The sequence below is a fragment of the Schistocerca americana genome, chromosome 7, assembly GCF_021461395.2.
Source record: "Schistocerca americana isolate TAMUIC-IGC-003095 chromosome 7, iqSchAmer2.1, whole genome shotgun sequence".
Lineage (NCBI taxonomy): Eukaryota > Metazoa > Arthropoda > Insecta > Orthoptera > Acrididae > Schistocerca > Schistocerca americana.
This window is the reverse complement of record NC_060125.1, coordinates 258,915,551-258,942,752: the sequence shown is the minus strand read 5'-3', so window position 1 is coordinate 258,942,752 and position 27,202 is coordinate 258,915,551. Positions and strand designations below refer to the sequence as shown.

Below are 27,202 nucleotides of genomic sequence, written 5' to 3'. Positions count from 1 at the left end.
TGGTATACAATCTGGACTGAAGAACTTCGTTTTATTAACTGACATAAGCTACTTTGCTACAGCGAGGATTTCTACTTCTACGTTACTCTTGTTAGCAGCTGTTCTTGATACGAAATTAGGTATATTTACTTCGTCTTCTTTGGTTGGTTTGGTTTGTTTTGGGGGAGGAGACCAGACAGCGAGGTAATCGATCTTATAGGATTAGGGAAGGAAGTCGGCAGTGCCCTTTCAAAGGAACCATCCCGGCATTTGCCTGAAGCGATTTAGGGAAATCACGGAAAATCTAAATCAGGATGGTCGGACGCGGGATTGAACCGTCGTCCTCCCGAATGTGAGTCCAGTGTCTTCTTTGGTGTATTACTTTGGGAAACTGTCACCAGTAACATCACCATTGCTGTCGCGAAGTGTGTGAAATCTTATGGGACTTAACTGCTAAGCTTACACACTACTTAAGCTGCATTAAAGTAGGGACAAATACACGCACCCATGCCCGAGGGAGGACTCGAACCTCCGCGGGGACCAGCCACACAGTCCATGACTGCAGCGCCTTAGACCGCTGTCGCAAAGTGAATAAATTGTGGTTCCGATGGTGTATTTCACATATGACCAGAATCTCTCTGATTTTCTGCTAGATTTCAAAACAGAATTTGGTTGTGGAGTCTACTAAAAGCATCTGTTTCGGTGTTTGCGCCAAATTTTGAACTTTTGGAAGACTTCGCCAATCTTGGGGATTTTGCATTCTTTTATACATGGCAAGCTGTTTTCGTTGCTCCTGCAACAACGTTCTGACATGTTTTGTGTACCATAGGGAATTAGTTCCGTCAATTATTAATTTGTCGTTATAAATCTTTTCTGCCGTCGGTGCTAACACTTTCGTTGTTGGTTATGAATGGAAGCTGTTTTAGATCGTTTATTTAATGAGTCTCCTCAGCTCCCTCGTTTTCCGCTTAGCGCCTGGAGGCGAACTCACCTGTGGGCTGGTCCGGGTTGAGAGGGACGAAGATGGCGTCGCGCGCGATTGTTGCCAGCATCAGCGGCGCGAGGTGCGGGCTCCAGCTGCAGCAGGCCACCACCATGTCGCCGGCGCCGACTCGCAGCACCGAGTCCTCCGCGGCCGCGCGCTGCAGCAGCCTGTGAGCGCTCAACTCCTGGGCCCCACCTCCAGCCTCTGGGTACACCTGCGAGCACGCACTCTGCTGCAGTTTCTTCAGAATTATTCCACGCGGCTGCTGCTGTGGAAGCCAGTCTGAGAACCCGTCCAATGAAATTGCACTACTGGCCATTAAAATTGCTGCACCACGAAGATGACGTGTTACGGACGCGAAATTTAACCGACAGGGAGAAGATGCTGTGATATGCATATGATTAGCTTTTCAGAGCATTCACACGAGGTTGGCGCCGGTAGCGACATTTACAACGTGCTGACTCGAGGAAAGTTTCCAACCGATTTCTCGTACATAAACAGCAGTTGAACGGCGTTGCCTGGTGAAACGTTGTTGTGATGCCTCGTGTAAGGAGGGGAAATGCGTACCATCACGTTTCCGACTTTGATAAACGTCGGATTGTAGCCTATTGCGATTGCGGTTTATCGTATCGCGACATTGCTGCTCGCGTTGGTTGAGATCCAATGACTGTTAGCAGAATATGGAATCGGTGGGTTCAAGCGGTTAATACGGTACGCCGTGCTGGATCCCAACGGCCTCGTATCACTAGCAGTCTAGATGACAGGCATCGTATCCGCATGGCTGTAACGGATCGTGCAACCATGTCTCGATCCCTGAGTCAACAGATGGGGACGTTTGCAAGACAACTGTGGTGTCACCGCCAGACACCACACTTGCTAGGTGGTAGCCTTTAAATCGGCCGCGGTCCGTTAGTATACGTCGGACCCGCTTGTCACCACTATCAGTGATTGCAGACCGAGCGCCGCCACACGGCAGGTCTAGTGTAGACTCTCTAGCACTCGCCCCAGCTGTACAGCCGACTTTGCTAGCGATGGTTCATTGACTACTTACGCTCTCATTTGCAGACACGACAGTTTAGCATAGCCTTCAGTTACGTCATTTGCTACGACCTAGCAAGGCGCTATATTCTTCAAGAATGTATTCTGAACAGATAATATTGTGAATCATGTACAGTCAAGTGCGACGTTCATCATTAATGGATTAAAGTTAAGTGTGAAACTAATTACGTCCGCTTTCTGAATTCTAATTCCTTGTCATGTTCCAGACCTCACGTCAGTATAGTTGTTCCCTCCTCACGCCAGCCTGCGTTAGCTAAAGGCGTGCATTTCGGCCTTCTCTCGTAACACGGTGTTGGCTCTTCTGCCAACACAACAACAACAGCCATCTGCACGAACAGTTAGACCACGTTTGCAGCAACATGGACTATCAGCTTGGAGACCATGGCTGCGGTTACCCTTGACGCTGCATCACAGACATGAGCGCCTGCGATGGTGTTCTCAACGACGAATCTGGGTGCACGAATGGCGAAACGTCATTTTTTCGGATGAACGATGGTTCTGTTTACAGCATCATGATGGTCGCATCCGTGTTTGGCGACATCACGCTGAACGCACATTGGAAGCTTGTATTCGTCATCACCACACTGGCGTATCACACGGCGTGATGGTATGGGGTGCCATTGGTTACTTGTCTCGGTCACCTCTTGTTCGCATTGACGGCACTTTGAACAGTGGGCGTTACATTTCAGATGTGTTACGACCCGCGGCTCTACCCTCATTCGATCCCTGCGAAACCCTACATTTCAGCAGGATAATGCACGACCTTATGTTGCAGGTCCTGTACGGGCCTTTCTGGATACAGAAAATGGTCGACTGCTGCCCTGGCGAGTACATTCTCCAGATCTCTCACCAATTGAAAACGTCCGGTCAATGGTGGCCGAGCAACTGGCTCGTCACAATACGCCAGTCACTACTCTTGATGAACCGTGGTACCTTGTTGAAGCTGCATGGGCAGCTGTACCTGTACACCCCATCCAAGCTGTGTTTGGCTCAATGCCCAGACGTATCAAGGCCGTTATTACGGCCAGAGGTGGTTGTTCTGGATACTGATTTCTCAGGATCTATGCACCCAAATTGCTTGAAAACGTAATCACATGTCAGTTCTAGTATAATATATTTGTCCAATGAATACTCGTTTATCATCTGCATTACTTCTTGGTATAGCAATTTTAATGGCCAGTAGTGTAGTTGCTACTTAACGTCAGTCACTTGCCACTAAGGTGTTCTCACATCAGCTGCCAATCGGTTAATACTTCGGAGACTGGCCACTTACAAGACTATAGGGTCTAGGAAACCTGCCATTTATGCTGCTATGTAAAGCGTTATTGGCACATATGTAATTCACGTATTTTCCAGAGTAACGAGAGCACAAAGTTTCTTGCTCACGCAGCCATCTGCACGAACAGTTAGACCACGTTTGCAGCAACATGGACTATCAGCTTGGAGACCATGGCTGCGGTTACCCTTGACGCTGCATCACATCAAAAAAGGTTTTGCATCACCCCGGTTCCAGAACTCCTGATGAAAGACGTTGACTGTGGATATTGTATCACGGACATAGTCCTTTTGGCTGTTCAGAGATGTTACTAAACCCCGCCAAAACATGTAAACAAACATGCATGAGCAGCGCCTGTTACACGGAGGGTGCCCGACATCCGATCAGTCCCAGTCATTCCACCAGGAAAGCGATACACGGCTCGTGTTGTCTGTAATTCAACCATGCCTAGATGGCCAACACCGCGGTTCGATCGCGTCCGCATTGTTACTTTGTGCCAGGAAGGGCTCTCAACAAGGGAAGTGTTCAGTTGTCTCGGAGTGAACCAAAGCGATGTTGTTCGGACATGGAGGAGATACAGAGAGACAGGAAATGTCGATGACATGCCTCACTCAGGCCGCCAAGGGTTACTACTGCAGTGGATGACCGCTACCTACGGATTATGGCTCGGAGGAACCCTGACAGCAACGCCACAACGTGAATATTTGATTGGCGACTCCATAGAGTGCTGTGTGCACAACGACCATATACGTGAAATTAGAGAGAAGGTCAGAGTTGGCCGTAATATTGATGATTTATTGACAGCAAAGTCGATTTTCAATCGCATAGTGATCATCTTCAGTACTATGGTGTACAAATTAAATTCATAGGCACTGGTGTCAAGTTATTATCAGTAACCAAGGTTACTGATAATAACTTGACACCAGTGCCTATGAATTTAATTTGTACACCATAGCACTGAAGATGATCACTATGCGATTGAAAATCGACTTTGCTGTCAATAAATCATCAATATTACGGCCAACTCTGACCTTCTCTCTAATAATTTTGACTAATGCTGTTCGTGTTACGACTCAAACTGTGCGCAACAGGCTGCATGACGCGCAACTTCACTCCCGACATCCATGGCGAGATCCATTTTTGCAACCACGACACAATGCAGCGCGGTACAGATGGACCTAACAACATGCCGAATGGACCGCTCAGGATTGGCATCGCGTTCTCTTCACCGATGAGTGTTGCATTTGCCTTCTTCGTTAGAGACCTGTTTGGAGGCAACCCGGTCAGGTCGAACGCCTTAGACACACTGTCTAGAGAGTGCAGCAAGGTGAACCTCCACCTGCTGTTTTTGGGTGGCATCATGTGGGGCCGACGTACGCCGCTGGTGGTTCTGGAAGGCGCCGTAACGGCTGTACGATACGTGAATGCCATCCTCCGACCTATGGTGCAACCATATCGGCAGCATATTGGCGAGGCACTCGTCTTCATGGACGGCAATTCGAGCCCCATCGTGCACATCTTGTGAATGACTTCCTTCAGGATAACGACGTCGCTCGACTAGAGTGGCCAGCATGTTCTCCAGACATGAACCCTATAGAACATGCCTGGGATGGATACAAAAGGGTTGTTCATGGACGTGGCCCACCAACCACTCTGAGGAATCTACGCTGAATCGCCGTTGAGGAATGACAATCTGGAACAACAGTGCCTTGATGAACTTGTGGATAATATTCCACGGCGAATGTAGGCATGCATCAACGCAAGAGCACTTGCTACTGGGTATTAGAGGTACCAGGTGTGTACAGCAATCTGGACCACCACCTCTGAAGGTCTCGCTGTATGGTGGTACAACATGCAATTTGTGGTTTTCATGAGCAATAAAAAGGGCGGTAATGAATTTGTTGTTGTTGTTGTGGTCTTCAGTCCTGAGACTGGTTTGATGCAGCTCTCCATGCTACTCTATCCTGTGCAAGCTTCTTCATCTCCCAGTACCTACTGCAACCTACATCCTCCTGAATCTGCTTAGTGTATAAATCTCTTGGTCTCCCTCTACGAATTTTACCGTCCACGGTGCCCTCCAATGCTAAATTTGTGATCCCTTGATGCCTCAAAACATGTCCTACCAACCGATCCCTTCTTCTAGCCAAGTTGTGCCACAAGCTCCTCTTCTCCCCAATCCTACTCAATACCTCCTCATTAGTTACGTGATCTACCCACCTTATCTTCAGCATTCTTCTGTAGCACCACATTTCGAAAGCTTCTATTCTCTTCTTGTCCAAACTAGTTAACGTACATGTTTCACTTCCATACATGGCTACACTCCATACATATACTTTCAGAAACGACTTCCTGACACTTAAATCTATACTCGATGTTAAGAAGTTTCTCTTCTTGAGAAACGCTTTCCTTGCCATTGCCAGTCTACATTTTATATCCTCTCTGCTTCGACCATCATCGGTTATTTTACTCCCTAAATAGCAAAACTCCTTTACTACTCTAAGTGTCTCATTTCCTAATCTAATTCCCTCAGCATCACCCCACTTTATTTGACTACATTCCATTATCCTCGTTTTGCTTTTGTTGATGTTCATCTTATATCCTCCTTTCAAGACACTGTCCATTCCGTTCAACTGCTCTTCCAAGTCCTTTGCTGTCTCTGACAGAATTACAATGTCATCGGCGAACCTCAAAGTTTTCACTTCTTCTCCATGAATTTTAATACCTACTCCGAATTTTTCTTTTGTTTCCTTTACTGCTTGCTCAATATACAGATTGAATAACTTCGGGGAAAGGCTACAACCATGTGTCACTCCTTTCGTAACCACTGCTTCCCTTTCATGCCCCTCGACTCTTATAACTGCCATCTGGTTTCTGTACAAATTGTAAATAGCCTTTCGCTCCCTGTATTTTACCCCTGCCACCTTCAGTATTTGAAAGAGAGTATTCCAGTTAACATTGTCAAAAGCTTTCTCTAAGTCTACAAATGCTAGAAACGTAGGTTTGCCTTTTCTTAATCTTTCTTCTAAGATAAGTCGTAAGGTCAGTATTGCCTCACGTGTTCCAACATTTCTACGGAATCCAAACTGATCTTCCCCGAGGTCGGCTTCTACCAGTTTTTCCATTCGTCTGTAAAGAATTCGCGTTAGCATTTTGCAGCTGTGACTTATTAAACTGATAGTTCGGTAATTTTCACATCTGTCAACACCTGCTTTCTTTGGGATTGGAATTATTACATTCTTCTTGAAGTCTGAGGGTATTTCGCCTGTCTCATACATCGTGCTCACCAGATGGTATAGTTTTGTCATGACTGGCTTTCCAGAGGCCATCAGTAGTTCTAATGGAATGTTGTCTACTCCCGGGGCCTTGTTTCGACTCAGGTGTTTCAGTGCTCTGTCAAACTCTTCACGCAGTATCTTATCTCCCATTTCGTCTTCATCTACATTCTCTTCCATTTCCATAATATTGTCCTCAAGTACATCACCCTTGTATAAACCCTCTATATACTCCTTCCACCTTTCAGCCTTCCCTTCTTTGCTTAGAACTGGGTTGCCATCTGAGCTCTTGATATTCATACAAGTGGTTCTCTTCTCTCCAAAGGTCTCTTTAATTTTCCTGTAGGCAGTACCTATCTTACCCCTAGTGAGACAAGCCTCTACATCCTTACATTTGTCCTCTAGCCATCCCTGCTTAGCCATCTTGCACTTCCTGTCGATATCATTTTTGAGACGTTTGTATTCCCTTTTGCCTGCTTCATTTACTGCATTTTTATATTTTCTCCTTTCATCAATTAAATTCAATATTTCTTCTGTTACCCAAGGATTTCTATTAGCCCTCGTCTTTTTACCTACTTGATCGTCTGCTGCCTTCACTACTTCATCCCTCAGAGCTACCCATTCTTCTTCTACTGTATTTCATTCCCCCATTCCTGTCAATTGTTCCTTTATGCTCTCCCTGAAACTCTCTACAACATCTGGTTCTTTGAGTTTATCCAGGTCCCATCTCCTTAAATTCCCACCTTTTTGGTGTTTCTTCAGTTTCAATCTGCAGTTCATAACCAATAGATTGTGGTCAGAATCCACATCTGCCCCTGGAAATGTCTTACAATTTAAAGCCTGGTTCCTAAATCTCTGTCTTACCAGTATATAATCTATCTGATACCTTTTAGTATCTCCAGGATTCTTCCAGGTATACAACCTTTTTTTATGATTCTTGAACCAAGGGTTAGCTATGATTAAGTTATGCTCTGTGCAAAATTCTACAAGGCAGCTTCCTCTCTCATTCCTTCCTCCCAATCCATATTCACCTGCAATGTTTCCTTCTCTCCCTTTTCGTACTGACGAATTCCAGTCATCCATGACTATTACATTTTCGTCTCCCTTCACTACCTGAATAATTTCTTTTATTTTGTCATACATTTCATCTATTTCTTCATCATCTGCAGAGCTAGTTGGCATATAAACTTGTACTACTGTAGTAGGCATGGGCTTTGTGTCTATCTTGGTCACAATAATGCGTTCACTATGCTGTTTGTAGTAGCTAACCCGGACTCCTATTTTCCTATTCATTATTAAACCTACTCCTGCATTACCCCTATTTGATTTTGTATTTATAACCCTGTAATCACCTGACCAAAAGTCTTGTTCCTCCTGCCACCGAACTTCACTAATTCCCACTATATCTAACTTTAACCTATCCATTTCCCTTTTTAAATTTTCTAACCTACCTGCCCGATTAAGGGATCTGACATTCCACTCTCCGATCCGTAGAATGCCAGTTTTTTTTCTCCTGATAATGACGTTCTCTTGAGTAGTGCCCGCCCGGAGATCCGAATGGGGGACTATTTTACCTCCGGAATATTTTACCCAAGAGGACGCCATCATCATTTAATCATACAGTAAAGCTGCATGTCCTCGGGAAAAATTACGGCTGTAGTTTCCCCTTGCTTTCAGCCGTTCGCAGTACCAGCACAGCAAGGCCGTTTTGGTTGATGTTACAAGGCCAGATCAGTCAATCATCCAGACTGTTGCCCCTGCAACTACTGAAAAGGCTGCTGCCCCTCTTCAGGAACCACATGTTTGTCTGGCCTCTCAACAGATACCCCTCCGTTGGCACGCATGCCTCCCCACCAACGGCAAGGTCCATGGTTCATGGGGGGGGGGGGGGGGGGATGAATTTATGTTTATATATATTCCAATTTTCTGAACAGGTTTCGGAACTTTTAGAACCGATGTGATGCAATGCATTTTTTATGTGTATTTGTAACAGTATTACAGCAAACTGTCAAACCTAATGAGCACAAGTACGAAATTACGTCAACGCGATCATATTGACTCAGCCATTCGAGACAGTAGCTACTGCTTTCGCTAAAAATTTTTTCGAAATAATCCTTGTAATTGAGGAAAGAATGCAGAACCAGTCAAGGGACGGAGAGCGACATGTCTGTACATTTTTTTCATACGAAATGAGTCCAGCTCTCAAGTGATAGGTGGTTTGCATGTCAAGAAAATCATGGACGACCCATACTCATCTGCCAACTTTTTAACACGAAGTTGTGGCCAGACCTATGATCGGGCTTGGTCTGCAAAGTGTTAAAGGTGACATGCAAACACAGTGGGTCACTTCTCAAGTGCTGACACCTTGTTACATATAACGTGGAGCAATGCTAGCAATGCTGGGAGCTACTGCTCACAGGTTTGATATGAACGCGACATTCTGTCCACAGCTGACTAAGTAACTAATCACTGAAATGCAGAAGACGACGCATTTTCAAGTCCTGAATTGGCACACGTCAATAAGCTGTGGCCCAACTATTGATCACGCTTACTTTGTTGATGGAGTTTAACGCTGACCTCTACTAGCAAACTCGAGACAAGAAAATGTAAGTCAGTACTAAAAACGAATGTAATTTCTCATTTTCATTGATTACCTGAAACTATACTCACTTGCTGTATGAGTTGGAGCGATATTAACCTATGAACAGTCCTTGTTAGCACGTTAGAGGCAACAAAGGTGCACTTCAAACGATGAAAGAATGAGAGAAACAAAAAGTAAGAGCAAATAAAAAGTCAATAAGATGATGAAAATACAAAGTAGTAAAAGTGGTAGTACTAGAGGTAAATCAATTAACTCAATAAAATAATAATCAAACTCTTAGAAAGAGTCTAATTAATATGGCGCTTAAAGCCTTGTCGTTCTAACACGATTGTCGATTGACTCGCGGTAGACTTAACATGTGGGCACTGACGTTACAAAAATATAGTTTTGAAGTAAAATACCAACTAGGGAAAGGAAACATCATAGCAGATGTGCTCTCTATATTGGCAGTCTGTATAGATATTACTTTGCAACAGTAAATACATCAGTACATCAGTTATCAGGTATATTCCATTTAAAATTTATTTGAAAAGAACTCTACAGGATATGAGGAATGAACAAGCTGATGACTCCAGTTTGAAGATGATTAAAGCTGTTCGTTTTTGGAGCATCACGTGCAACCAGCTTCGCGAAAGAAGCGGCGACACTTTCTGCGCAACCCACCCATCATTTTGCTCGACAATGCGCGGGCGCATACAGCGCAAGCTGTGCTACCCTGTTCAGTCGATGGGACTGGGAGGTACTGTACCATCCACCGTACTCCCCGGACTTAAGTCCTTGCGACTTTGATTTGATTCCGAAGATGAAGGAACCACTTCGTGACATTCGCTTCAGAACTGTTCCAGAGATTCGACAGGCAATAGACCGCTCCATTCGCACCATCAACAGAAGAGGCTCTGCTAACAGTATACTACGCCTTCCACATCGCTGGCAACGGGTTCTGCACAACGCTGGTGACTACTTTGAAGGACAGTAACTCTCTTGTATCGGTTGTGAATAAATAGTTGCCACTATTTAAATTCCAACCTACGTAGATGACAAAGCGCATGTACATTATTACTCTGAGCTCAGCTAAAGGAGGGTTTATATACGTGTTAGTGGCACTGAATGTCTTACCAAAATACGTAAAAGCATATCCTCTAAGGAAAAGTACAGTCTATGCTATAAAAAGTTATGAAGAGAGATTTCTTTTAAAATATTGGTAAACCAAGAAATGTCGTTAGTGATAAAGATCCACAGACTGGATAATAAGTGTCGTAAGACTTATTAATGTTGCTAATACTAGTATTTCAAAGGGATTCAACACAGTAACTTCGGTTCACCCATTTGTTGACAGCGCCCAATACATTTTCAGTTATATGTACTCGCTGCAGAGGGCAGTACAGTCCACAGTTTTCTGAACAACACCAACATATAGCGTAGGAATCACTTATTCCCAGCATTCTCGCCACCATGGTCTATGTAAAGGTGGATGAAAAGCTGGACTGGTCGACAGATGTTGGTGCGATCCGGCTGCCGGAGAATGATGCATCTTGCTTTGTCATCTCTGCCATGCCACACCTCTTTCATCACGGCTCTTTTCACCAATAATTGTGGTTTAATATCCTCCTGAAGTAAAACATTTCCAACTCCTTGTTTCCTTCTTGAAGCACCTTATGGTAGCTTCTTAGTAGCAGGAGGTACTCCTTTTTCCACCTACGTCAAATATCGTCATTGATCTTTTGCCTTAGAACTCCATTTCAAGATTCCTTCCAGTACTGGTTCTGGCCTACATGGAATGGTTATCAGTTTATCACCATTTAAGAAGTGAGCTGGTGTCAGTGCCATATCAATCTCTCCTTGAGTGATGGGTCTTGAGTTCACTGCAGCTTCTATACCTATCAAAAAGGTGTTAAGGCTCTCTTCATCCACTCGATGTCGACCAAGCACCTTCCTCAGATAACGCTTGATGGAACCTATCAGATGTTCCTATCAGCCTCGCCATCAAACAGCCCATGGTGGTCAATTCCAGATGATTCCATGGTGAGCACAGTACTACTGTATGTCAGAAGTCTACCGGTGGACGTATTGACGACAAGTTCAACATGAATTGCATGTGTTGAAGCGCACATGAATAGGACCACATACAATATCTTGACATGGTGTCCAGTTTTAGTATATAATGGTCCAGCGATATCATTGCCTGTTACTGCAAATGGTGTTGCAAGTTGAACTCTGTCCAGTGTTAGTAGAGTCTCCATTTCTTCATATCGACGACTGTATATTATTTAGAGGGCAAACAAGAGCGAAGAACTCTCCGAATACCTTGTTCTTGCAAAATCCAGAATTCTTTCCCCAGTTCTCCAATAACAATGCGTCCATCAATTTGATGCAGTATTATATGCATGTGTTTGATGAGAAACTCAGTGAAATGACGACGTCCGTCCACTGCAATTGGCTAGTTCTCTGAGTTGGACGGTGCAGCCGATTGTAGGTTACTACCCACCCGAATCACGCCATCCGACAGGAAAGTATTGTATCTAGCAATTTTCGATTCTTTGGGTAACTGTTCTCCCTTACGCGATGCTGAGAGCTAGGCATGCAACAGCTCGCCTTGCACTTTTCAGAACTGGTGTGTATGGTCGTTTTGTAACTCCAGAGGACTCAAATTACCAGTATTTCTAAACTTATTCTTCGTGGTCTCAATAATTCGAAATACAAGAGCAGTAACGTACAATGTTCGCTCATAGGAACTAGATTTTGGAATGTTGAACAGGGGATCAGTGATGGTGATCAGAGTGCATTTTTGGGGGTTTTGGCTTCTGCACTGATTTAGGTGGAGCTGGAATGTCAAGCGGCCATGACTGTTTGTCTTCTGAAAGCCAGATGCCAAGTGTTACTGGCAGGTCTGCTTCAAGTCCCCATGTGAGATGATCTGCGGGTTTTTGATTTCCAGAACAGTGCCTCCATTGACTTAACGTTGTGGAGGCCACTAGTTCTGCAGATGAAAGTGTTCCATTTGCATGGGTCATTTTGTTCCCACTCTAAGGTGACTGTTGAGATGCTCCACAGAGTAGCTTTGCTGGCATCAAACCCTGTTTCGTAGCAAAAGCAACGAAAGAGTCGTAAGCCAAACAATGCTCCAAGTAATTCCAACCTAGGTAGGGCTACCTTCTTGATTGGAGGCAGCGTGTTCTTCCTGCAAACAATGCGTGCTCTGTAATCGACTTCAGTAGTTGTCCTTACATACAGGATAGTACAATAGGAGCTTTCAGGTGCTCATGCTCTTCGGTAGAGTCTTTCGTCTCTCATAGCTATCCATCGGGTAATGCGCAAAGATGATAAATGATGAAATTTCGAGGCCCAAGAGTGCCAACCACGTGCAAGATCTTGAAAGACAAGCTTAGCAACAATCCCAATGGGTACGAACGGACCAAGGGGGTCATAAAACTGAGCGGCTGGTCGAAGAACGTTTCTCTTGGTTGCCAGTTTGTCTGTCAGGGCTTCCGTTATGTTTTGGTAGGCAGTAGAGTCATCTTCTGTACTGAGATTGATTTCCGGTTTGCATTGTGGACTTGGTTCCTGGGTCTTTGGCATGCTTTGTTGGCTTCAGTTATTTTGAATTAGTCACCCCTTTGAAAAGTGGAAGGCTTATTTGCAGTGATAGTGCTGTCATTTCATGATAAGCAGTTGAAGCATCGTCACGTTCTCACACTAGCTACAGTGTAGTCTATGAATATAGAACTGTCAATCAGTACTGACACTCGTGGATATTTATCACTATTTAGTGCTGTTAGCTCCCTTATAGCAGCTGACAAAAGGAATGAGCCTGGCCGAAGTCCAAATGGCTAACGTTTGAAGCGATATGTTATCACATCAGTTTGTTCAAAACGATACCAAAGGAACCTAGTGAGATCTCTGTTCTCTTCGTTCATGGTCAACTATAAGAAGAAATCGCCAGTCATATTCTCCCTTTCCCCAAGTCTCCAATAAAATCGCCCATTAGAATTTTCATGTGATTTTGTGAAATTTTGAAAATTACATTTTCTACCACTTCTCATGACTTATTTACTTTTACTGGGTTTGTTTTATTTCTTGGTTGATCGGCATATTAACATTAATTATTGTGCAAATTTTATTTGTACGTTTCAAACATATTGTCCTTAATATGTTGTTACATTATTTACCTTCATTATGTAACTAAGAATGTATCGTGAAACCGCGAATGCAACTCCTAGGTAGGGTGTATTTTTATGAGTTATTTTGTCTATTTTTTGGCAGTCTCTAATTTCAAAAATCCATGGTATTCTCACCAGGAAATCTTGTTTCCTGTATTGCTAAAAATTTAATTTTTTGTTCATCGTTTCTTCCGATTTGCAGTGCTTCCATGGCTTCGGAGTGAATTAACTAATATTTTATATAATAGGTCATATTTTATTGTCATTATTAAAATCGTTGGCTTGTGTGAAACGTTAAAAGTGTCGGTGACCGCAAGTAAAAGTAATATTTGCTGCGATGGGTGGGGGAGGGAGGGGGAGGGGAGGGGGGTGAAGGAGGGAAGGAGGGAGAGAGGGAGAGGAGGGAGGGGGGAGAGAGAGAGAGAGAGAGAGAGAGAGAGAGAGAGAGAGGTAAACAGTAGCCCGTACCAGACTCGAAACCTGGATACGTTCTTGCAGCTAGTTAGTAGATACTCTTCCGCTGGCGTTACCTACTATTTTGCATCTTCTATAGATTTTATTGACGATGAACATCATGATGTATAATGCGTAAGTTGCAGAAAAGGTTACATTTTGTTGTTGTCATGATCATCAATCCGAAGACTTGCTTGATGCAGCCCTCCACCCAACTCTACCCTGTGCAAGCCGCTTCAAATCTGCATAACTCCTGCAGCCTACGTATATCTACACTTGCTTGCTGCTTTACCCCCGCCCACTCCCGAAACATTTCCCTCCATTACAAAATTAACGATTCTTTGGTGCCAGAGTGTGTGTCCTATCAACTGATTCCTTCTTTTAGTCTATTTAAGTCATACATTCCTGTTCTTCCCAACTCGATTCAGTATTTCCGCATTACCCAATCTACCCACCTAATCTTCAGCGTCCTTCTTTAATACCACATTTCCAAAGCTGCTATTTCCTTTCAGCGAATTTTTTATTGTCCGTGGTTGACAACCGTACAGTGCTACATTCCAGACAAATACCTCCGCAAAAGACTCCCCAACTTATTTCTAAATTGGATGGCAATAAATACATCTTTTTTTCAGAAAGGTCTTTCTGGCTATTACCAGTATTCATTTTATATTCCCACCACTTCAGCCATTGTCAGTTACTTTGCTTCCCAAATAACAAAAATCTGACTATTTTGAACTACTAAATGCTGACATTTACATGTGTGTAATTATTTGTTTCTCTTTAATAATTCGGAGTTATTAGTGAGAAACAATGTTATTCTGCATTTGTAAACAATGGTGTTATTTATTATGCATGCTATTTCCATGGACAGATTATCAGAGTTTTTACCCGTATTTCACTTCTTTCTGTAAGAAAGCTAGATTGGCTGGAGATTCATGGATATCATTTTGCACCTATTTGTGAAAACCACTTCCAAACCGCAAGGGATTGTTAAAAAGAAATTTCATGAGAGAATTTACAGAATAGTTATAATTAAAGTTTAGCTATTTGAGAGAGCCCACATAACAAATGAGTAATTGTAAGTGCGGCGTGCGAGTATTGCGGTTTGATTGCGTTTTGAAAAATTACAGCAATATTACAATAAAACTAGTTACTTATTATTAATGTAACTTGAAGCTTTATTTAATCACTGCTTTTCCCGGCTAATGATCGTTATTTTGTTAAAGAAATCACCACCTGGGAACGTGTAGCATTGTTGTCTGTCAAGCAGTGTAAATGGCACTAATTTCATGCACAAAAGTAATCATATACAACCAGCAAACAAGCTAAATATATGATAAGTAATCTGAACTAAACAAGAGTAATGAAGTAATGATTTTTAGTAATTTTCAGTGCTGTTGCATAATAGTCTTTTTACTAGATGCATATCGTTTATCGAATTTAACGCTACTGTTATTGGAGGTGGCAACACTTTTCTTTAAGAAAAATGAACAGTTTCGTCACAAAATACCACACGCACACAACACTAATGTATTTTTTCTGTCAGAATATTTCATAAAAGTTATTACGAAATAACCAGGCTTCCTACATCAGCATATAAGAATTTGTATCACGTAAGATGCTTTTTGCATTCATAGAAGTTCACTACAGAGATTATTCACAGTCTAACTGGAATTTATTACCTCAGAGTGGGTTTGGACATCCAATACACAATTATTATCGCAATTATGACCACCAACATTTATGTCTGTATAGAAAATGGATTTAAAACTGCCGCTGCAATATTTCACTAAGATGGCGACAAACATAAGACAATCACTTATCGATTCTGCTTCAACCCCTGTTTCACTACTAACATATAATATATATTAAACCTATTTGTACCTACACTACATACATTAACATTTGAAAACATTTCTCAATGTTAATCGCTTATTATTCAGCATTTACTAATAAACCGCGCTGTACATCAATAGCGCTAATGGCCGCGCTCCTTTGTAGCTTATCAGGAAACTTAACATTTATATAGGTCGAGAATCACTCTGAAATAAAACTCCAAACAAAGATTCATTTCAATGACACATAAACTCTAGTTTTGAAATATCTAATTAGCAACATAACACATTTTTTTTACAGACGTCTGTGTTACGAGACATTAGTCACATCATATCAGTACAACAGTTCGAAAAGGAGGAGGATTATTCCATAACAGATAACAAATGATTGAGATTTTCATTATCTTTTTCCATGGGTATTGTCTGAGATATAATTTTTTACAAAATATTAAATTATGTCATTGACCATACTTATTTATTATTTTACTAACGATGAATGCCTTTTTGTTAATACCACAAGAATGTTTTTTCATATTCCACACACAATACTGTCGTGAATATTATTCTGAATAAAATATGGGCGTGGATATTACACACGACTTAGAAACTTTGTGGCAAAATTTGTAAGGATATACGGAAGAGAAATAACAAATGAACCTTTGGAAGAAACATTTCAGTTTCCACAAGAGAGGGTAAAACTTGTAAATTGTGTACCACATTTATTTTTCAGCTCACAAACATTGCTCAATGTGACGATCATTTGCATCCACGACAGCCTGGAATCGCACTAGAGATTGCTATACTGCTGCCCGAAACAGTGGGCTATCGAATGTTCAGCTATCATGACAAAGCTAGTGCACTGCTTGAAGGTCGCAAATTGATCCAGCGTTCTCAGCCGTGCCAACAGCAATTTTTTAAGCAATTTTTGGCGCAACTGATCGTCGGCGTCTTCCATGAATAATTCCCAAATCACCAGTTAACTTCCGAATTATGTTCTTCAACGCTGGTTCGGAAAGAGGACCTCTGCGTATTTCTTTAATGCACCGATACTCGCGAAGAGCAGAACTATTGCTGTTGTTCTAATGTAAAACACTGATTTTTGCTTTTCAACCCTACCCTCCGCCACACACCGTCAGGTGGCTTGCGGAGTATGGATGTAGATGTAGATGTAGATACGTCGCCGTACTAGTACCGGCACCTAATGGCAAATCATGACACTAACATTACTAACAATGCAAATCCTGCAGCGCGCTGTCTGATCGTTATTCCTATACAGTTGGGAGCCGATTTGGTAAATAGTTTTTAGTATACGCGGGCTCGAGTAGCCAAAGTTTAATTATAACCACCTTGTGTTATGTGGCTGTGGGTAATACTCAAAATTTCTTAAAGTGGCACTTATAAAATGTACGTCTGCGAACCCCGCACATAATTAGAATTACTTTCTTTTGTGACGTGAATAATTTTGGCTTAGGTGAGGAGATACGCAATAATACTGTCTCATGGGACATCAGTGAATAAAAACTGCACAGTGTATCAAATTACTAACTTCTACGTTCCAAAAGCTGTGATTTATTAATATGCAGAAGTATCTAAACCTAAACCTAAAGTTTACTTTCAGGCTTTCGCACTTTACATTTTCATCAATATGTACACCTAAGAACGTAGAACGTTCGACATTGTTCATTATTTTTCGTTGTAAACTATATTAACAGGAGGTGGAGGATTTTGACAGTACGAACCAGGATAAGCAGTGTTTTTTCGAAGTATGAAGGTATTCCATTTGTTCACGATTAGTTAATAATGTAGTGGTCGGGGCATAAAAACCAGTCACTGAATATGTCTTCTCCAGGGATCTGTAGGAAGTGGAGGGAGGACATCGTACAAGAATTAACTACATCTGACTGAGAAGACTGTAAGAATATGGGAGTGAATGTCTGCTATGACGTTACTGTTACCACTGATAACTACCTTTGTTAAATGTAAGATAAAGACAAGATCCCTTCTCACTTGTAGTAAATTTCATTTGAACATGCTACCCCAGCAGACCCATCTCAGTAATATGTTAAAAGGCTGAACCACCAAGAGTTTTTCTAAATTTGGTGTTATTGTTTGTAATTTTTTTTTAGCGGTAACAGAGATTGGACAGAAGACACGCCACACACAGGCATCCACAGGGAGATGTAGAGTGGAGAGGAAAGGGCGAACTCTGCCTACCGCCTCCACTGCAGCCACCATGCCTGTGCAATGAGCTTGACACACAGGAAGAAGAACATTGAGTTGTGGGTATGTGACACTGAGAAAATATTCAGCAAATCTATAAGATTGTAAAGGGAGACTACTCTGTTAATGGGAGTATAGGCATGTAATTTGTCTATCATAGGTAGAATAATATTCAAAATTTCTCACGCAACAGCTCAGCCTCTTTTCTGGCTTCTTTGATATCGAGAAGAATTACATGGAGGTCACAGGTGAATAATATGAATTGGTTGTGCGACAATTTAGTCAGATGCAACATAAAATAATCTCATGTCACTGTATGTAGAACTGTTATGAATAACACCTGCTTTGTGACCCCATGTTAGAGTTCTCTAGGTGGAAATGCATACACAGTCGTCCACAGCAGTTTGAGAGGTCTTAGCAAATCTACGAGAGAGTCCTGAAAAGTAAGGCCTCCGGATGTTTTATGTGAAAACCCTTACAACTTTTTAAATAAAACAAACGTTGTTAACAATCCACATCTTTATTCTTCATCTCAAAATTACTATTTTTTCAACAGTCACCCTGGTCACGAACACATTGTTCTCCCGACATGAGACCAGGCTGTTGATAATGTCACTGCAAAAGGTTTGACTTTGTTGAGAGTCACAACATCACCTCTGCCTACATTGATTGATCTCTATTCAGGTGAAGTCTTCGAAGGTGTTAAGTTTTGCAAACAGATGAAAATCGGATGGGGTCAAGTCGAGACTGTATGTGATCGGTGACAGTGGATCCGTGGCGTCGAAATGTGCAGATGTCACGGCACTTATGTCTGTGGTCTGACATTCTCATGCTCAAGGAGAGGGTGCTCCGTATGTGGAGGAACTCTTCGAATTCCAAATTCGATTGCAGCACGCTGCTTTTCACGCTTACACACCACTACGTTACACGCTAACATTCGGAGCCCTCTAGCGGCAGAGGGCTGCAAACATGTAGACATGAAGAATAAATATGTAGAATGCTAACAACGTTTTTTTATTTAAAAAACTTAAAGAGTTCTTACATAAAAGTTCGGAGGCTTACTTTTCAGCACGCTCTGGTATGAGTTACTCTGGAGGGAACCATGGGGATAATTCCGTGCTATGTTAAGAAATCGAAAGTCACTCTAGAAAGTTCTACTGATGATGGAGAACTTACAAAGATACAAGGTTGTCGTTTATTTGAAAAACTCTTGAAATAGGATAATACCTCTAGCTTAAAAACCTTCATGGTCTACCGTAGTAGACAGCTAACTAATTGTGTGAGTGCAAGCTATAAAATACACTGCTACTTGTGGCAGAGATCGGACAACAGCAGACAGGGTCCTTCTGTTCTGTTACTGAACAGTTATTTTTTCCTAATTCTTTACTGTACAACATAAATACTGAACTTTAATTCTATCTGCATGTGGAAAATCCCATAATCATTTCGTGGTTTTTCCTCTTCGGACTTACTTTCATATACAATAAACCGTCACCGATTCGGATTCACTAATTTGGAATTCGCGATAATTCAATTCTTTTTATCTCGAAGTGAAATTTGCTCATTTACAGAAAATTTTGAACATGTGTATCATTGTTGATAACAAGCACGTAAAAAAGTCAAAGCCTACTGTGCCCGAGTACTGATGCCCACATGACAAGTTGGATTGAATTCTATCTCAGACGCTTATAAGTATATTAAAGTATTGCACGATACGTGGCCGAGCGGTTCTAGGCGCTTCAGTCTGGAACCGCGCGACCGCTACGGTCGCAGGTTCGAATCCTGCCTCGGGCATGGATGTGTGTGATGTCCTTAGGTTAGTTAGGTTTAAGTAGTTCTAAGTTCTAGGGAACTGATGACCTGAGATGTTAAGTCCCATAGTGCTCAGAGCCATTTGAACCATTTTTGTTGCACGATATCATACAGTAACCAGTTCGAGTGTTAGAAGTAAATATAAATCGTTAAGTTTAGAAGGCAAAATGAGATAGGATTTTATCAACGAAGCCGGTGCTTCTGCCCGGAGTACTACAATATGGTATGGTGTTAAAGGAATAGAATATTCAGATTTTCGAGTTAATTTGGAACTAAAACCATGGAGTATATCCGTGATTGGGTGGGTGAAGATGAAGAAGACTTCGGCAACCAAATCCTGACGGTGGACGAAATAAAAGAACAGCCACATGGAGTTTAGTAGCAATGAAAACTGTTAAACATAAGGGACAATTTGTACACACTTATCAATTTTGCTAACAATAATCCACAATCCAAAATCACAGTCCAGTCACATTACTGTCATCCCGGTCTATATTAGACGTCAACGTGCAATAACCATTCACAGAGGTCAGGTTGCAGTTCTATCAGTGGAGGGTACATAAAGCGTATGGGGGGGGGGGGGGGGGGGGACGTAGAAAACAGTGCACTCGTGATCATAATGAGGAAATGGAGCGATATATTTGAGATCTGAAAGAGCATAATCATTGGTATTCGGGCCGAGGGTGGAAACATTTCCGAAACGGCTAAGTTTGCTAACTGTTCGAGGGCCACCGTGGTTGAAGTATGTCATGCACCCAAAATGGCGCTATCTGAATCCGGCGCTGTGGCAACTGCAGAGTGCCACTGGCCGTAGATGACGGGTGCGAACAACGGCTTCAGAGATGTGTAAGAGCGAGCAAATGACCGGCCATATGAACCAACAAGCTACTAACATTGCCTCTAAAATGAATGTTCAGTCGACATTGCTCCATATGGACCTCCACCGCAGGCGCCTGGTTCGTGCACAAACGCTGACTGCCTTCCAACGGCGACGAAGGCTGGAATTTGCATGCCATTACCACAGCTGGACGTCCGCTGAAAGCGACAGGTAGCCTTTCCTTATGAATCACGTTTTATGCTCCATCGAACAGATGGCCGCTGGCGTGTACGGCGTGAAACGTCTGAAAGCTAATACCCTGCAACAATCCTTAGAAGAATCGAGGCCAGAGGAGGGTGCTTTATGGCCTGGGAAATGTTTTCGTTGCATTTCCTAGGTGATCTCGTCATTCTGAAAGGCACAATGGCTCAAAAAAAGTAGCCATCTATGCTTGGGCACCAAACATGCAGTCTGTTTTTCCTCGGACGATGGTATCTACCAGTTGTACAATGTACCGTTCATACATTTCGCAGTACACGTGCGTGGTTAGAGGAGCTCCAGAATGAGTTTACCGTATTTTCTTGGATTTAAACCCAATGGAGAATCTTTGGGCACCTAGATCTGGCTGTTGCTCCACGGATCTTCAACCGAGAAACCTAGCCCAACTGACCACGGCGTTGGAGTCGGCATGGCTCCACTTCCCTGTCGGTGCCTCGCAGAACCACACTGACTGTTCCTGTACGTCTCACAGGTGTCCACACTGTAGTAGGTGGTTATTCGGGGTTTTTCCAGGTGATCGCGTTAATATAAGTGGACAGAGTATTACCTTAGACTAAAAGAGATTCGGGTCAAGTCAGAAAAGAGCGGTACACAACGGAGCACCAAAAATAAGCCTTCTTTACGCCATTATCAACAGATACGGGACATGAAAATATTGCCATGGCATCAACATCAGGTAGTAGTGCCTCTCTGGCTGCTGTGGACCGTACCGTTACGGATCCAGTTGACAGCAACCAATAACTAGTAAAGTACTGACAGTTCCTCAATAAATCTAGCACATTAATTTCAGTCACAGTGCAGACTTTAATTTTTTAATAAATATAGTAATTTATTGGCCACTATATGTCAAAAGACGCGCAAAAGCCATCTACATCTACATCTACGTGATTACTCTGCTGTTCACAATAAAGTGCCTGGCAGAGGGTTCAATGAGCCACCTTCAAACTGTCTCTCTACCGTTCAACTCTTCAACGGCGCGCGGGAAAAACGAGCACTTACATTTTTCTGTGTGAGCCCTGATTTCTCTTATTTTATCGCGATGATCATTTCTCCCTATGTAGGTGGGTGCCAACAGAATGTTTTCGCAATCGGAGGAGAACACTGGTGATTGAAATTTCATGAGAAGGTCCCGTCGCACTGGAAAACGACTTTGCTTTAATGATTGCCACTCCGATTCACGTATCATGTCTGTGGGCACGATTTCCCGTATTTCACGATAGTACAAAACGAGCCACCCTTCTTTGAACTTTTTCGATGTCATACCTCAGTCCCACCTGATGCGTATCCCACACCGCACAGGAATACTCCAGAATAGGGCGGACAAGCGTGTTGTAAGCAGTCTCTTTAGTAGGCCTGTTGCACCTTCTAAGTGTTCTGCCAATGAATTGAAGTCTTTGGTTTGCTCTATCCACAACATAATCTACGTGATCGTTCCTATTTAGGTTGTTTGTAATTGTAATCCCACAGTATTTAGTTGAATTTACAGCCTTCAGATTTGTGTGACTTATTGCGTAACCGGAATTTAGCGGATTTCTTTCAATACTCAAGTGAATAACTTCACACTTTTCTTTATTCAGGGTCAAATGCCAGTTTTCGCACCATACAGATAGATTATCTAAATAATTTTGCAATTTGTTTTGGTCATCTGATGACTTTACAAGACGGTAAATGACAATATCTTCTGCAAACAATCTAATAGGCCTATTCAGATTGTCTCCTATGTGGTTAATATAGATCAGAAACAATAGAGGGCCTGTAACACTTCCTTGGGGAACGCCGGAAGTTCTTCTGTTTTACTCGATGACTTCCCGTTTATTACTATGAACTGTGACCTTTCTGACAGGAAATCACGAATCCAGTCGCACAACTGAAGCGATATTCCATAGGCACGCAGTTTGGTTGGAAGATGCTTGTGAGCAACGGTGTCGAAAGCCTTCTGGAAATCTAAAAATATGAAATCCATTTGACATCCCCTGTCATTAGCTCTCATTACTTCATGAGTATGAAGAGCTAGTTGTGTTTCACAAGAACGATGTTTTCTGAATCTGTGCTGACTGTGTCAAAAATGTTCAAATGTAGGTGAATTCCTATGGGACCAAACTGCTGAGGTCATCGGTCCTGAACACTACTTAAACTAGCTTAAGCTAACTTATGACAAGGACATCACATACATCCATGCCTGAGAGAGGACCCGAACCTCCGACTGGAGTGGCCGCCCGATTCGTGACATGGCGCCTCTAATCGCGCGGCGACTGTGTGTCAATAAATCGTTTTCTTCGAGGTAATTCATAATGTTCGAACACAGTATATGTTCCAAAACCCTACTGAAAATCAACGTTGGTGATTTGGGCCTGTAATTCAGCGGATTACTCCTATTTACATTTTTTGGTATTGGTGTGACTTGAGCAATTTTCCAACCTTTAGGTACGGAATTTTCTGCGAGCGAGGGGTTGCATATAATTGCTAAATATGGAGCTATTGTATCAGCATATAAACGAATGCAGGGAGTATTGTGTTTTCAGTAGGGAGGCAGTAACAGCAGAATGAGTTGGTCAGGCTTCGTGATGACTGGGTGTTGTGTGCTGTCCTTAGGTTAGTTAGGTTTAAGTAGTTCTAAGTTCTAGGGGCCTGATGACCATAGATGTTAAGTCCCATAGTGCTCAGAGCCTTTTTTTTTTTTTTGAGCTGGTCAGGAGAGCTTACTGATTTGAAATGTGGTCTCGTCACCGGATGCCTGCGGAGTAACAAATTCATCGAGGATATTTCAAACGTTCTGAAGCTGCCCAAGTCGACTGCTGGAGAGGTAACTGTGAAGTGGAAACGCGAACGAACAACCACAGCTAAACCGATAGCAGACAGGGATGAGGTGTTGACGGATAGGGACTGTCGAGCTTTGCGAAGTTTGTAGAAACGGCATAAAAGGAACCAAAGGAATCAATCACCAGCACAGTGACTGCCCACAGGGAGTTAAAGAACGGGGTACAATAGTCGAACAGCTCTTCATAAACCACACGTTTCTGTAGTCAACGCTAAGCGAAACTTGAGTTGATGAAACAGTGACGTCGCTGGACAGTGGATGTCTGGATGAATCACACTATGCCTTCTGGCAATCAGATGGGAGGGTTCAGGTTTGGCGAATGTCTGGAGAAATTTGCCTGTCGCCATGGGCAAATAGTGAATTGTGGAGGAGATGGTGTTACGGTATGGGGGAGGGGGGGGGGGGGGGTCGGGGCTGCATTTGAATACATTTTACAGCGTTATGTGCTGCGTGTGGTAGATGACCAGCTCGCAGACGATGATTGATTGTACTAGCATAACAGTGCATCTTTTTACAAAGCAGCATCTGTGATACAATGGATTGTGGACAATAACGTTCCTGAAATGGACAAGCCTATACAGAGTCCCGACCTGAACCCAACTGAACGCCTCTGGATGAGTAGAACGACGTCTTGCTTTCAGAACTCGGCGTCCAACCTCACCACCTGCTCTGGTTTCGGATGATGAAGAACGGGATGCTGTTCCTCCAAAAAATGGTTCAAATGGCTCTGAGCTCTATGGGACTTAACATCTGAGGTCATCAGTCCCCTAGAACTTAGAACTACTTAAACCTAACTAACCTAAGAACATCACCCACATTCATGCCCGAGGCAGGATTCGAACCTGCGACCGTAGCAATCGCGCGGTTCCGGACTGCAGCGCCTACAACCGCTCGACCATCGCGGCCGGTTGCTGTTCCTCCACGGACATTCAGACACTTCATTGAAAGTGTCCCTAGTACAGTAAAAACAGTAATAAAGGTGAAGGGTGGACACATTTCATATTAATTGGTGTCCAGATATTTTTAATCAGATAGTGTATAAGAAATGTTCGGTATGCAAGGGAACTTTGTAGGTAAAGCATAAGTCGAGAGTTAGGTACGATGTTCTCGTGTAATTACATGAAGGCAGAAGCTGGCTTACCTGCACTATGCGATCGCCCATGCCAACAAGACTGCGAACCAAGCGCGTCGACAGATGCACGTCGAGGCGGGGCCAGTCGTCCCTGGGCCCACTCAGAATAGGTTCGCTGTCCGTAGCTGCCATTGTCACAGGTATCTATGTGTCTGGTTTCTCTGTAACAACACATACATGCCCAACTAATGCATTAGCAGTACCGAATATGGACAACCATCATCCGTACAGTGACAGGACAACGAAAATTTGTGCCAGACCCGGATTTCCCGCTTATCGAGAGCGGTCGCTTTAACATTTGGCTAGGCGAGCACGGCTCACAGCCGGATCCAAACTTCTGTACAGGGTGGTCCATTGATCGTGAGCGGGCCAAATATCTCACGAAATAAGCGTCAAACGAAAAAACTACAAAGAACGAAACTTGTCTAGCTTGAAGGGGGAAACTAGATGGCGCTATGGTTTGCCCGCCAGATGGCGCTGCCATAGGTCAAACGGATATCAACTGTTTTTTTTTTTTAAAATAGGAACCTCCATTTTTTATTACAGATTCGCGTAGTACGTAAAGAAATATGAATGTTTTAGTTGGGCCACTTTTTTCGCTTTGTGATAGACGGCGCTGTAATAGTCACAAATATATGGCTCACAATTTTAGACGAACAGTTGGTAACAGGTAAGTTTTTTAAATTAAAATACAAAACGCAGGTACGTTTGAAAATTTTATTTCGGTTGTTCCAATGTGATACATGTACCTCTGTGAACTTATCATTTCTCAGAACGCATGCTGTTACAGCGTGATTACCTGTAAATACAACATTAATGCAATAAATGCTCAAAACGATGTCCGTCAATCTCAATGCATTTGGCAATACGTGTAACGACATTCCTCCCAACAGCGAGTAGTTCGCCTTCCGTAATGTTCGCACATGCATTGACAATGAGCCTCACGCATGTTGTCAGGCGTTGTCGGTGGATCACGATAGCAAATATCCTTCAACTTTCCCCACAGAAAGAAATTCGGGGACGTCAGATCCAGTGAACGTGCGGGCCATGGTATGCTGCTTCGACGACCAATCCACCTGTCGTGAAATATGCTATTCAATATCGCTTCAACCGCACGCGAGCTATGTGACGGACATCCATCATGTTTGAAGTACATCTCCATTCTGTCACGCAGAGAAACATCTTGTAGTAACATCGGTCGAACATTACGTGGGAAATCAGCATACATTGCACCATTTAGATTGCCATCGATAAAATCGGGGGCCAATTATCCTTCCTCCCATAATGCCGCACCATACATTAACCCGCCAAGGTCGCTGATGTTCCACTTGTCGCAGCCATCGTGGATTTTCCGTTGCCCAATAGCGCATATTATCCCGGTTTACGTTACCGATGTTGGTGAATGACGCTTTGTCGCTAAATAGAAATCTGTCATCGTCCCGTAATTTCTCTTTTGCCCGTTGGTAGAACTGTACACGACGTTCAAAGTCGTCGCCATGCAATTTCCTGGTCCATAGAAATATGGTACGGGTGCAATCGATATTGATGTAGCATTCTCAACACCGACGTTTTTGAGATTCCAGATTCTCGCGCAATTTGTCTGCTACCGATGTGCGGATTAGCCGCGACAGCAGCTAAAACAGCTACTTGGGCATCATCATTTGTTGCAGGTCGTGGTTGAAGTTTCACATGTGGCTGAACACTTCGTGTTTCCTTAAATAACGTAAGTATCCAGCGAACGGTCCGGACACTTAGATGATGTCGTCCAGGATACCGAGCAGCATATATAGCACACGCCCGATGGGCATTTTGATCACAATAGCCATACATCAACACGATATCGACCTTTTCCGCAATTGGTAAACTGTCTATTTCAACACGGGTAATGTATCACGAAGCAAATACCGTCTGCACCGGCGGAATGTTGTGACTATTACAGCGTCATCTGTCACAAAGCGAAAAAAGTGGTCCAACTAAAACATTCATATTTCTTTACCTACTACACGAATATGTAATAAAAATGGGGCTTCCTATTAAAAAAACGCATTTGATATTCGTTTGACCTCTAGCGGGCCAACCATAGCGCCATCTGGTTTCCCCCTTCAAGCTTGACGAGTTTCGTTCTTTGTAGTTTTTTCGTTTGATGCTTATTTCGTGAGCTATTTGGCCCGGTCACTATCAACTGACCACCCTGTATATTGTCAATCTTGTGTCTACTACCTACACTATGTGATCAAAAGAATCCGGACACCTGGCTGAAAATGACTCACAAGTTCGTAGAGCCCTCCACCGGTAATACTGGAATTCAATATGGTGATGAGCCACCCTTAGCCTTGAAGACAGCTCTCGCAGGCATACGTTCAATCAGGTGCTGGAAGAGTTCTTCAGGAATGGCAGCCCATTCTTCACGGAGTGCTGCACTGAGGAGAGGTGTCGAGGGTATCGAGGTTGGTCGGTGAGGCCTGGCACGAAGTCGGCGTTCCAAAACATCCCAAAGGTGGTCTAT

The 27,202-nt window shown here is 43.1% G+C and overlaps 1 protein-coding gene across 2 annotated transcripts in view; it reads right to left on the bottom strand.

The window, feature by feature from the left end:
• LOC124622456 (probable 4-coumarate--CoA ligase 1) overlaps positions 1-27,202 on the bottom strand; it is a 169,579-nt gene that overhangs the window by 84,092 nt on the left and 58,285 nt on the right. For both annotated transcript variants that reach the window (XM_047148160.1, XM_047148158.1), the window contains exons 2-3: positions 24,706-24,857; positions 971-1,178 (exon numbers count right to left, since the gene is read on the bottom strand). In XM_047148160.1, coding sequence (XP_047004116.1) covers positions 971-1,178; positions 24,706-24,828 — 331 coding nt within the window. In that variant the 5' untranslated portion in view covers positions 24,829-24,857. The remainder of the gene's footprint in view (positions 1-970; positions 1,179-24,705; positions 24,858-27,202) is intronic.